This window comes from Sodiomyces alkalinus, assembly GCF_003711515.1.
Source record: "Sodiomyces alkalinus F11 unplaced genomic scaffold SODALscaffold_2, whole genome shotgun sequence".
In the NCBI taxonomy this organism is placed as follows: Eukaryota; Fungi; Ascomycota; class Sordariomycetes; order Glomerellales; family Plectosphaerellaceae; genus Sodiomyces; species Sodiomyces alkalinus.
The window spans coordinates 215,269-229,444 of record NW_021167080.1 but is presented as its reverse complement, the minus strand read 5'-3'; the positions used below and the strand labels follow the sequence as shown (position 1 = coordinate 229,444).

The 14,176-nt window shown below is 41.3% G+C and overlaps 1 protein-coding gene across 1 annotated transcript; it reads right to left on the bottom strand.

Moving 5' to 3' along the window:
* Positions 1 to 724: 724 nt before the first annotated feature.
* Positions 725 to 883, bottom strand: SODALDRAFT_271487 (hypothetical protein; the record flags this gene model as incomplete). Its single annotated transcript, XM_028607778.1, has 1 exon — positions 725 to 883. A coding segment is annotated over one exon (159 nt), but the record flags the coding sequence as incomplete, so codon positions are not given.
* Between the last annotated feature and the right edge of the window lie 13,293 nt (positions 884 to 14,176).

The window sequence follows — 14,176 nt, the reverse complement described above, 5'->3', positions numbered from 1 at the left end:
AAATAGCTTCGGCGGAGTAGTATAGAGCGTAAACCACGATTCCTGCGGTCTAGTTATCTTACTTTGGTTTTTACTTATTAGGTTGTTTAGGTAGATTGTTACGAAGGATTTTCTGTACTTAGTACGCCTTATTTTATTATACCTAGCTACCGATAGCCTTAGCCCCTAGGGCGATAGGCGCCGCACCATAGCGTTATGGCTGTATGCGCGTAATGAAAAAAAAAAAAATTGAAAAAACCCTTAGCCGCCCTAGACTCGATATAGGATTTAAAGCAGAGGGTCTTATTAAGCTAGATCCTTAGCTAGTGTATAGACTAGGCGGGGAGACCTAGCGTCCTGCGTGTATAATATTGAGGAGGTATAGCTCCTTATATCGCGAGAAGTATAGTACTTCTGTCTTCCCCGGGTCGAATAAAATAGCGTTCTAGTATCCCTATTCGATTATATTATTAAGCAGGGCCTAGGCGGTCTTCGTAGTATCGTTTAGGTTTTAGCCTCTGACTAGGATACCGTAGTCGTTAGCGTAACCAAAACGGGTATTTATTAGGCTAATTCGGTGGATCCGATTAGCATAAAGCAGGAATAGGATAGGGGAAGCCGGGGAACCTTAGGGCAGGCTATATTAAAGGGGGGATATCTCCGTAGTGTATCCCTTATACGAAATACGTGCTTACCTTAAGCTTATAAAGCTATATACCTAGCTAATAAGGTTATAGCGCTAACCTTATTCCCGTAGTCTATAGTAGAGGCGGTTCCGGAGGACCGTGTCGAAGGCCCCCTTAATATCTATTATAATAAGGGTAGCGACTTTCCGGCGATTAAGGGCTATCTTTATATGATATATTAGGGTAGCTACTATATTAGTGGTAGATCGCTTAGGGAGTATACTAGTGACCTAGGCGTGAAGAACGCTATAGGCGATACTAGATTAGGCTAAACGCTATCCGATTAGGCGTTTAAGGCCTTTACCTAGGTATAAAATGAGGGAGATAGGTCGCTAGCCTTTATATATTCTAGCGTTCCTATTCGGTTCAGGAATTATAACTACCTTCGCTCTCCTAAAAGGGGAAGGGTAGTGCCCGAGGTCTAAGGAGGCTTAATAAATAAAGCCTTATCGTGTGGTATTAAATAGCGGGCTAAGCCGCGCGGAGTACTATAGTAGTGATTTCGTTAGCGCCTAGGGATATATTTCCTACTAATAGAACTACCCGTCGGGCTTCCTCGGGGTAAATAGCCCTTTATTAGGGGAGGGTTTTTTTCGGGCAGGTAAGGGTAAAGGGGGGGATATTATTAGATATAATCGACCTTTTAAGTAACCTTCTACGTAACGATTTAGCTTTCTTACTAGACACGGTAAATACTCTATTACTATCCTAAAGAGGGGGTAACTAAAGCTATAATCGTGGTATATACTAGCCTATAATCTTATAAAGGTCCTTATCTATCTTAATACCTCCGATTTATAACTACTGGTACACGGCTTTCGCTTATCGGATAGTCTTTCTAAGGTAGGCGCGGGCTTTTATAGCCTACGGGGATCTTATATCTTCCCTATAGGCTTAGTAGAATACACGCCGTGTATTCTTAGCGTAATCTATATTCTACTAAACAGCCGCTTTAAAAGTAAGCTTACTCTTCTTACCTACTATCTTAAGTGCGTTATATAATAGCAGGATAAGCTCCTCCGCTATATTATTAAGGTCCTTAATCATGTTAAGGGCCTTAGGTCGTAAGCTTCGCAGTTGATTACTAGAGGTCCTTTTTCGGATACCACTCCGCCGATATAACCCGTATTTAGCTACGCTAGCGATTCAAGGTTCGCGTGCCCTAGTCTTTCGTACCATAAACGGGCGTCTACCACGCTTATAGGCTTTAGTTCCCTTAAGCTATTAAAATAGCTCTGCTACTATGAGCGTTATAGTATGCCCTCGGTTGCTTTAACGGTATATTAGCCGTTAATATTAGTTAACGGTAAGGAGGTATATCGGTCTATTACGAAGATATCTCTACCGGTCATAAAAACAGCGTTCTAATCCTTCTATAACCTATACGTGGCTAGTAGCGTTATAGGATATCCGTCTATAAACGCCACGTTCTTTAATATAAGGGTATAAGCGCGATCTTTAGTATCTTTAACCTAAAGACGCAGCGTGCCGTACCCCTCTACTAGATTAGAGGTGACGCCACCTATCTAAAATTACATAATAGTAGTAGTAGGCTAGAAGTCCTTGAGTAGGTGGCGTTAATTAGTTATATACCTTAGGGACCCCGAATCGATTAATAACTAGTTAAAAAGGTCGTTACTAACCACCTATTTAGTCTATAAGAGCAAGAAAACCAACGACAAAGCCACTGCTTCTCCTATAGAATTAGAGGCAAAATATTTATCGTAAAAGCTATTATTAGAATCCTCTTCCCTATTATTAACGAAATTAAATACTTCCTTAGACTAATCTTTCTCTAGTAACTTAGCTTTAGACTCTTTTACCTTATTTTTCGCCTTATCGATATCCTTTTTAATATACTCCCTAAACCTCTTTTACTTAGAAGCACTCTAGCTCTGAATAACGCGGTTATAGCGTTCTACTACCTTCTTCGCGGGCGTAAAGCCCTTTTAGCGGCGTGTCGGATTAACGTTCGGGTAAACACTCTAAGGAAAGTAATAGCGTTTAGCTCTTCCTATCTTAACGTAATCGTAGATAAATTCCCTTACCGAAGAATCCTCTTTTCCCTATTACTACTAACCTCCTTAATTAGCAGGCTACTATCTACTATCTTTATCCTTTCCTAGGAATATCGCCGTATAAAACGATAACGCTATAGGCTTCTTATTAAGCCTATAAGGATACCTATAGCGTAACTAGACCGTATATTCGTTTATAACCTCTTTAAAAGTAGGTTAGTCTTCCTTATCTTCCCTTAAAATCTCTATACAATACGCCTCTAACTACTCTAGAGCTATAGTACCGATAGCCCTAAAAAATACGTTAAGTTACTCCTTTATAGTATTAGAGGACCTAACGCTATAGGTCTTCGAATCTCGGTATAGCGATATAAAGTCCTAAAGCTAACGCTTATAGGGTATCCTCCGTATATTTTATATATATTCTTCCTATCTCTTCTTAACTAAGGACTTCTAGACAGCGTTAGTAGGTTTAAGATAGTCCTTTAAGGTAATTAGGATATCTTTAACCTCCTTCTTCCCTACGTACTAATTTTTAAGGTTAGGATTAACTATCTTCGCGATATAGTCGTAAAGAGTAGCTAGACCTTATTACTATACCTGATATCTATTCTCTTTTACGTTCTATGGCTTAAACTTACGATCCTAGGTATTATCGTCGTTACCTTCTTTTAGTTCTAGAGGTTCCGAGGATTCGAGCTATTCGGGACGTTTGGATTCCTTAAGGTCTGGATCAATAAGGTTAGAAACCTGGTTAGCGTAGGCTATCTGCATAATAGCCTTAATCTAATAACGCTAGTCTTTTAGTAAGATAAGGATCGTATAGCCTATTATAGGTAACGCCGTAGTTAAGGCTATTATCTAACTAACTAGGGTTATAGGGAAATAAACTGTTAAAGCCGACTATAACGGACCGATTAAATAAGGAGCGATTAAACGAGATAGAATAAGATAGGGCTTAAGCGATTAAATAAGAGGCAATTAAGCGATTTATTAACGGAATAACGGAATAACGGTTATAGTAAAGTAGGCGGACATAGCTAATAATACTAAGCTAACCGCTATAGACTTAAGGCTATTTTAACTGCCTTAAAGCTATAGGATCTATCGGAATAGCTTTATTTATTAGAACGCCGCGCTTATAAGTATTAGTATACTAATTAATAAGGTACGTAAAAGATATATGTGTGTATTAAAGAAGAGTAAATGATACTCTGCGGAAATATCTAACTATAAGGTAAAAGGAGGGGAAATCGATATAGATATATCGGTCGGAAGTACTTTATCCGAGTACATAAATAGCGTAAGTCATACCCCGATAAGTGTGTGGTGGCATCTGATAAGATCCTTAACGCGAGCGAAGAGATTATTTCGGTAATATACGCGCTAAGTATCTAAGGGGCTAAGACCTAGTATACTTATATAATTCATAAGGTCGTCGATTCTATCGGTAAGATTAAGGTTATAGAGGAGCTAGTTGCCGAGGAAGCTCTAAAACGGATAGGGGTAAAGCCTATACGTGTTTATAAGCGCACCTAACTAAGCAGAGACGGGCTATCTAGCGAGGTAGTCTTGTTCTAGTTATAACCGAAATATCGATTTTAACTATTAAAGACGTTTATATTATTAAGGCACCGCGAAAACCGCTGCCTAATCGTATAATACGATAGATACTAGGGATACTACCCCCGATACGCCTATAACGGAAAGGTCCAATATATACGATACGGTGGAACCAGTTAAAAAGACTACTATACCTACGAAGTTAGATATATTAACTGCTACGGACCCTATATAGCTAAGGACCTAAAATACCCTGCCCGCCCGAAAAGGGTTAACGGCGAGGTTATCGCCCCGATAAAGTCTAAACTTAGTAAACTCCGCGCGGAGGGTAATACCGCCCGAGTAAAGCTACGAAGCACGATTACCGTCTCCGGCGCTAGCGGTACTAACGCTAGTAATAGCGGGGAGACCTAGAGCGGGGTTACCGATATAGAGGTCGATACCGCCTCCTCCTCTAAGGAGGAGGCCGTGGACTATTAAGAAGGTGCCCTGATAGGAGCCACTAAAAGGACTTCCACGCCCCCCCCCCTAGCCCTTATCCCTCCTCCCTAGACCCCTAGGAAGTAGAAGGCGGGAGACCAGGAGGATCTAACCCCTCTTACCGCGATAAGTAAGAAGCCTAGTATAATATAGTCGTGGCTATAGAATGATAAACTGGTAAAGTCGGTTATAATATCCGTCGAAGACGCTATTAATAAACCGGCGAACTAACCGGGAAAGAGGGTACCGGCGAGCCTTACCCCGGGCGGGCCTAATATACGTTTAATATAATGTAGATAAGAACCGTAACTTGCTTAAAGCTATACTAGCGATAGCATAAGAGGCTAAGCTAAGTTCGATATATTAATATACTAAGAACCACTAAAAGGAGAAGCCCGGGTTAGGATACTACTAAACCTGCCGGGCTATAAGAAATTCTCGCCGATACGAATATAGCTAGAACCTAGGTAGGAGCCTAGCTAGGGTGGTTATATACGTGAAGGCGGAACTAAACGTATACTAGATAGAGTCCCCGAGTTAGAGATTAAGGGACCTATTACTAGTAAAAGTTAACGGAATACACTTCCTAAACGTGTATAGGGGGATCGGAGAGGCTAATACCTAGGACTCGTTAACGGGCTAGGAACCCCTAGCGAACATTATAATAGGAGGAGATTTTAACGCCCGCTTTAGAGATTAGGAACCGGACGTGATATAGATAACGGGAAGAGGAGAGGAGATCGCTCTATAGATAGAGGACTACGGGCTAACCTTATATAATAACCCCGGCGAATCGATATATAGTAGAGGAGGATTCTAGACTATTATAGACCTAGTATTCTCCTTAGCCCTTTAAACCGATATAAAGGTAAAGGTAGAGGCTAGAGCTCTAGCTTACTACTACCTATTAGCGGGATAGATTAGTACCGGATATATTAATAGGGAGAATACGCCGATTAGACTAACCCGGTTTATACTCCCTAAAGATAAAGAGAAATAGGCCGCTATTAAGAAGGAGGTATAGGATAATCTATAGCTTTTCTAGGATATAAACCGGGGGACCTATAACCCTGAATCTATTAACTAATAGGTAATAACTGATTAATATTATTATACACCTACTACGGCGATTTAGCACCGAATATCGAGGTCTGGCTAATAATAGATAACTATAGTAGAACGACGAATACAGAGAGGCTCATAAGGAAGCTATCCACTGTAGATATCACGACCCCTTGGACACTATAGTATAGGATACGTTTAAGTAAACTATAAAGCGGGTTAGTAAGGAGTACTAGAATAAGAGGATCGGTGGTATAAAGAACACCGAAAAGCTATATAAGGTGATCGGCTAGTATAAACTAGGGGAGGGACTTACCCCTCCCCTAATCTTTCACGACGGTCTAGGGTACTATAACGACGAGTAGAAAGAAGCTCTTCTACGTTATATAAAGCTAGTAAGAAAGCCGGAAACTAACGATATAGAGGATTCGTGGAATTACCTAGTAGACTAGAAAAGGACTATCCCGGAGGATAGACTAATTCTAAGAAATAAAGTACGACGCTATACTATAGAAGTTACTATAATAGCGCTAAGTAACGATAATATTAGCGTCCCCCTCCTCCGATTTATATAGCCGGATATCGAAGATAAGGTTACCCGACTATTCGAAGCCTGCCGATAAATTAGATACTATCCACGCCCCTTCCGTAAAGGAGATATAGTAATAATCGATAAACCTAGTAAGGATACCGGCACGGTTACCGGGTATAGACCGATATAGCTACTTAGCGTGCTAGGTAAAGGCCTAGAGCGTATTATAGCTAAATAGACTATATACTAAGCGATAATAGCGGGTATTCTAAACCCTTAGTATATCGGAGTATTACCGGGGCGATTAATAGTCGACCTCACGGTAGTTCTTATATATAAAGTCGAGTTATAGCTAGCTTAAGGGAAGTAGGTTATTACCGTGACTAATAACGTGAAAGGCGCCTTTAACACGGTTCTCCACGGATAGTTCGTGTATAGGCTACGTTAATAGGGGTAGGATAATCTAACTATTAAATAGTAGGAGAGCTTCGCCTCGGAACGATACGCGAGAGTAATCTTCGGGAACTCCTATCCCTATAAGTATACCCTATTAGACCCCGTAGGACTCCTATAAGAGTTACCCGCTTCCCTAATCGGGTACGCCCTTAGTATCGCAGATATACACCGTCTACCTAATAAGGGGAATCGCTTCGGCTACGCGGACGACTTATACGTTATCGCCGCCTATAAGGACGCTAATAAAGCCGTACGCCTAGCCATTATTATAGTAGAATAGTAACTCTAATAGTGTAAAGATAACGGAGTCGAACTAGACTATAGTAAAGTAGAGGCCTAGCTTTTCTCGCGTAGTAAGAACCCCTAGTTCCCTATAATCGAGATTCCTTATTTCGAGTATAAGGTCACCGTAGCTTATACCGTCGATCCGAGGGGGTATAAGACACCCGCGCCTATTCGGTGGCTCGGTATCTATATAGATAGGTACCTGGAATTCCGAGAATACGTAGAGACGTGGGTAAGGAAGGGACTTAAAGTTACTAACTATATACGAGGCCTTGCCGGGGTCTCCTATAGACGTAACCTAGCACTACTTCGACGTATAGCTCTCGCCTACGTGCTTACAATAAATAATACACTACGCCGCGGAGATATAGTAGGAAGGACGGAGGGCCCCGGTATAGGGCCGCTCCGATATTATTAGTATAAAGTAATGCCGGTCACCCTCCGGACACCTACCACGACTACCTATAATAACTCAGGTATAGTTAACGATAATCCGAGCCATTATACCCGCTTAGAAGATAGTCCCGGTGCTAGCTCTTTACCGGGAAACGGGTATACCTATAGTAGAAGAATACGCCGAGGCCTTAAGGTATAGGTACACGGTTCGTCTAGTAGGATTAGAAAAGGAATACCCTATAATATAGGCTATTACGATAATCACTAAGGGGGATATAAAGAAGACTAAGGCACCGATTCGATAGTAAAGGATTCTCCGTATACGCTACCTAGTTAAATAGACCCCTTAACGCGGCCCCCTAGTTTAACCCCGATTCACCGGGCGCCGGTACTAAGATAGTATACCGTTTAACACCTAACGTAAAGAAAAAGCAGCTAAAGCCTTTAACACTTAGGTAAATAACCTCCCGTCAGATTATATATTAGTCTTCTCCGATAGGTCGTAGAAAGACTAAAGCGTAACCTAGGCCTACTCTATTTAGCGTAGCGGTTAAGAAATTACCTCGGGTCGCGGATATTTACGGAACGTAGTAATCTTCGATAAAGAAGTAACTAGAGCGAGTCGCGGACTAACCGTAGTACTACGCCTTTTATAGATAGGCGGGGTAACCTACTATATCGATAACTAGGTAGTACTTAGGGGGCTAGCCGGCACCGCCCCTAGATTGTTGTAATACGAATTCCTATACTAGTAACAGCTAGCAAACGAGAATATATACCTCCGCTAAAGCCCGGGGTATATAGGAATACCGGGTAGTAAATAGGCCGATAAGCTATACTCGTATAAAGACACTTTCGGTATCCCGCCGGAAAATATGATACTAGCCTAGGCGGGGGTTAAGGCGTTCTCGTAAACCCGTACCCGAGCTAGGCTAATAAGTGGTATATAAAGAATCGACTAAACAGATATAAGAAATCTATCTAGAGGCGACTAGGGTTTAGTTAACGGGAACCGAAAGAACTAAAACTCCCTTATAAGATATTAATACGCCTTTTATAGGTATATACAAGGTATAGAGATTTCGATGACTATTATACACGGTTTAGACACGACGACTATATAGCGGAATACGGTTATAGGCATAAGAAGACGAGAGAACACTTCGCCTATTACCGTAAAGTCAGGGGTATTAAGGATAGTAAGTAGCCAGCTATACTCTAGTATAAGGAAAAACGACGCTTCGACCTAGAAAAGACTCTCTAGTCGAGATTCTAACGAATAACGAGGCCTTTACCTCGCTAAATAACGTAACGGGCTTCTTTAATAAGATATACCTATTATCCTCGAGTAGAGGAGTGCCCACTATAACGTAGGGGTAAGGAAAAACGGAAGTAAGGGAGCCCCCAAGGGTATACCGCCTAACTTAACTTAGAGAAATTTCTTTATCTTATATACTTATATAATAGTATAGTATAGATCGTATCGGAATTTAGTGGATAGAAGGTATAGAGTTAAGCGATTAACACTATAATAGATAGATATAGGTATATAGAGATCGCACCGCCCGATACTCTATTACGGAGTGCGGATCCAGTTCTTACTGGATCGCGCTAAGGCGTTAAATAGTAACACACACACACACACACACACACACACACCGCCGTTAATCTGGTATCTACGGCTCCTACTACGGCTAAGTCTCCTTAAACCTTTTCGTCCACTACTATAGCTAACTAACCTGCTTCTATAAGCAGAAGAAGCCGTCCTTCTATTATTCTAAAGGCTATTGCCGAAAGGCCTACGTATAGCAGGCGTCTAACCGACTATTATACCCCTCCTTCCTTTTATACTTTTTATAATTAGATCGAGATACCGAAGAAGCCGCTGCTGCGCCCCGATATACCTAAGGAACCTCTAAACTGGTCTTAAATACTGAAGAGTCCCTATAAGTTGGAATAGATTAAGGCCGCCTTATAGGAGGTCGGCACGCTTAGGTCAATAGGCACCTTTAAATAGTGGGAATAGTCCTACTAGCAGGGGCATAGCTAGGGACTACCTAAATTAGTTCTAAGGCCACTAAACCTTAAATAGGTTTTTAAGTATAAAGTCGATCCTACTAGTTACGTTAATAAGTTTAAGGCACGCCTATACGTTTAAGGGGATTAATGACCTAATAACCCACCTTAGCGCCTACGCCTCTACCCTCGCTAAAAGGACCTTTAGGTCGCTAATAGGTATTATAGCCCACTTCGATCTCGAGACTCGGTAACTTAACGCCGTTAACGTATTCACTAATACCCTACTTAACGAAGAGATCTATATTAAGGACCCCCCCGGTTAGTAGTTACTCTAGTTAGCTATAGGCCTTAAAGCCGATAATTAACTCGAGGACCTTTTAAAGTAACGCCCTCCTATATAACGTAGAGGGATTTAAAGGCTACGTCGAGCGTTATATAGCCTACGGTATTCTCTAAAGCTATAGCACTAACATCTCTTTTCCGTACTAGGTAAGTACGGTTTAAAGTAATTAATAGAAGACGATTACGTCTTGAAGAATAAGGTCCTAATTACTTTCTTTTACGTTAACGATGTTATCCTAATCTACTATAAAGAATATTAACCTGCTACTAATAACCTAGTATAGTAGATATAGAAGAGCTTCTAAATCAGGGATCTAGGACTAATTAAGTAGTTCCTTAGAATCCGCGTAGGACACGATCGTTAATAATATAAGCTATAGTTATCGCTTAATAGCTATATTACCGATAAGATAAAGGCGTTATAGATGGATTATAGAGGTCGTAAGGTTAAAAGTTGTCTTCCTTATCATAACGTTCTATAGCCTGCCGACTAATAAGCCTCCGAAGAATTAATATATCTATATCTTCGGAAGGTCGGTTCTATTAACTACGCCGCCTATTAAACCCGGCCTAATATCTCTAAAGCCGTTTTAAGGCTTACCGAATTTAGCACTAACCCCTTAAAATAGTATCACGAAGCTATGGATAGGTGCCTAAAGTACCTCGGCTCGATAAAGACCCTATACCTTTACTTCGGACCATATAAAGACTACTAAAAGCCTGCACTCTTCTATGCCTCCGACGCCGCCTTCACGGACGACTATAAGACCAGGTATAGCTCCGAAGGATATATTACCCTGCTATTAGGGGGTCTTATAGACTAGAAGGTAAATAAGTAAATAAGCGTCGTGACCTCTAATACTAAAGCCGAGCTTATAGCGCTTTCTGCTACTACTAGGCAGTATATCGCGATAAGGCGTTTAATAAAAGACCTAACTAATATTAACCTTTAAGGAGAAACCACTAATAGTATACTACGATAATTAATACACTAAGTAGCTACTAGAATCCCCTAGGCCGTAGGTTACCTTAAAATTAAAGTATCTCGATATCCACGCCTTTTAAATCCGATAAACCGTCTAAAAGGGGACTATCTCGATTAATTAGATCCCCACTAACGATAGAGTTAGCGATAGTCTTATAAAGGTACTCCTATCGTAAAAATATAGGGAGTTTGTATATCTGCTTAGTATAGAGGTCCCGCCGAAATAGGATTGAAGTAACTAACAGGGACGAAGTCCTTTTATTACGTTTTTAATTAAAGGAAAACGGTTAATTAGACTATTGTTCTAAGTGTTTTTATACCCCTATAGACTGTTATTTAGGTACTGCTTTTAACACTTTTTAACTGCGTTTTGGCTTTAACGCCTTTAACACCGTTAATTAATATCTAGGCCTATTTTACCCTAGATTTACGGCTTCAAATTAAGCAGAACAGTCAGGATTAATCCTGCAGTTCTCGGGGGGTGTACTAGATACTATAGCCACCTTATCGGGGTATAATAAACTACATGGTGTTAGACGTGTAGAGTACCTCGGTCCTATGTATCCACCCTTATTTCCCCTGCTTTTTCCGTATAGTTAGACATCCCTATAAAGTATCATAAACTTCACTTAGATATATATACACATAATTCCGCGTACCTTATTTATGTTCTGACAAGTGTTATTATAGTAAATAGTCTCCTTCCGATATCGCGGTAACGCCTTACTAATAGCCTATAAGCTAAGGAGCGCCTAAAGACGGCGGCTTTATCATTTAAACGGGCCGTTACTCGGGTGCTACTTTCCGGTTATAGCTATAGCGGTATCTTATTAGTAGAGGTGGTTCTATAAGATATCCGTTGCTAGACTTATCGTATAGAGGGTATACTAGGTATTCTAATAGACTATTAGGTGCGTAGTCCTTTTTCGATTTCGCTACGGCGCCTCCGCGGTAATAGTATAACTAACTAGTTCTAGGGCCTTAAGTATATTAAGAGCGGCGTTAGCGCCTCTAAGTAGGGTAATACTACTAGTAAGGAGTAGAGGGCTATAGCCGATAACGCTTTAATAACGCCGGGGTCCTGGCTTATAGGGCCTATATTTAATACTAAACGGACTATTATATTAATTCTTCCCCGCTATAGTACTACCGCGTTCTTATAGGCTTTTATAACTTTAAGGGCAAGGCGGAAGTCGTTAAGCCTTTTCCGTTATAGCAACTACTTAGCTATCGCCCCGGCTTCTTTATTATAGTCTAGCGCGTTATATAGATCACCTTTAGTCGTGAGTAGTCTCCCCACGGCACTAAAGAGCTCCCTACGCTTATCCTCGGGTATATCCTTATACTAGAGCACTATATACTCTATTATCTTTGCCCCCCTGTTACCGTAAGGGCACCGTGTTATTAGGAATCCCGGCACCTTTACCGTAGCTAGGAAGGCTTATAGGCCTAATTTTTCTAATCTAATCTAGGCAAGTACGGAGCTTTATAGCTTAAAGAGTCCTTTATATTTCCGGAGGGTATATTATATTAAGGGGCGGCTTAGTGCCGCTATAGTATAGGTATAGGGCCGCTATGCTTCCGCCTAGGCTTAACCCTATTCCCTTATAAGGGCCTTCCTTAGGGGTAAGGTTCCGGCCTAGGTTATTAGGGCGGTAAGCTATACTATCTATATAAGGGTAGCGTAGGTCCTATAATATCGATTCGGTATTATTAAGGCTCTCGCCGTGGCGTATACTCCGGCTAATATCTTATCTTCGGTCCCCTTTTCTTATATTTAGAGGATCTTTCGGGCGCTTAGGCTTAAAAGGTATAGGTTAAGGGGGGGAATAAAGGTCTTTTTTTTAAGGACCCTAACCGGCGTGGCCTTATAGGCTCTGGCTACTAATTAGAGGCATCGGTTCTATACTACTACAAGTGCTATTATAGGGCCGTACCGGGGGCCGGCCCTTATTTTATAAATAGTTAAGGCGTAATAGGTAACTACTAGTCTTATTATTATATATAAAGCTATACCCCTACGCTACTTTACTAAGCCTTAAGAGGGCGTATATTTAAGTAGCTAGTCGGCTCTTTACCTCTTTAGCGTATCGCCGGAAATCGAGTATCCTATTTAGCTAGACGCCTAGGAGCCTTATCGCCTCCGTTAACGGCACCGAAGTAACGCTAAGGGGGAGCAGGGTAAGGGAGGGTTAGCGTGACTTTATAAAGGGGATATAGATATACTTAGCTAGCTCGAATTATAATCCGCTTATTATCTTTTAGTCTATGTAAGTATACTACGCGGCGGCGAGGCGGTACCGTATTCATACCTCTATTCTGCCAAAGGCGATAATATTTATATTACTAGTAAAACCTACTACTATCGTTTAAGGGACCCTTTCTAGCTCCTTATAAAAGGTAGAGATATAAAGAATAAAGAGGATAGGGGAGATCGGGGAGCCTTATAGTATACCCCCGCGGAGGTACCGTGGGGGGGCTATTTCGCTATCAAGTAATAGCTAGGCTATACAGTCTTAGAGGAAGCTGCTAATTAGGGTAATAAGCTATTAGGGGAAGCCCTTCCTTTTAAGTACCTTAAGGAGGCGGGAGTAGGGGATAGTATCGAAGGCGCCTTTAATATCTAGTTAGAGTGAGTATTAAAGCGGTGCCGCCGTGGGCCTAGCTCGCCCTTATGGCCTCCGTGACTCTCTATACTACTATCTTTATACTCCGCCCGGTCCGGTTACCCATCTATCCTTCCGGGAGGAGCCGATACTCCTCCGCTATAGCGGCGATACAGTCGGCTAGTATCCCCTTAATCTAGGCGGATTATAGTAATCTTTAAGTTATATTATCATTATAGGAAGAACTTAAAGTTCGCTTTTATCTAGAGTGCTGATTTAGCGTTACGTAGAAGTCTAATAACGATCTAGCACGTGTATAGATCGAGAAATAGGGTAGTAATCTTTATACCGTTATAGGCCTTATTAAGGCTAAAGAAATTAACCTCTACCCTTTACCACGGCCTTATCGGCCGGTACGTGGTTAGCCTCCTTAATACTGGCCTCCTAACCTTACTAAGGGCGTAGGCCTTATAATCCACTAAGAGGACCTTTTCCTTTAATAACGCTACCAGCGAGGGTATTCCTTATATTTTAGAGGGTAGTAGCGCCGGTATGCCCTAGCCTCTTATACTATAAACGAGTATTAGCTACGCTTATAATTAGTGCTATAGAGCTACTAAAGAAGCTATTAGTGACGAGCTGCTATTATTAACGGTTTATTAGAATAAGAGCGTACTGCTCGTTAACGTTAGTAAGTAATAGGGCTAATAAGCCCTTTTCGGCAGATCCTGTAACCTTAAAGACCTTAAGGTCGGTATTAAAAACGA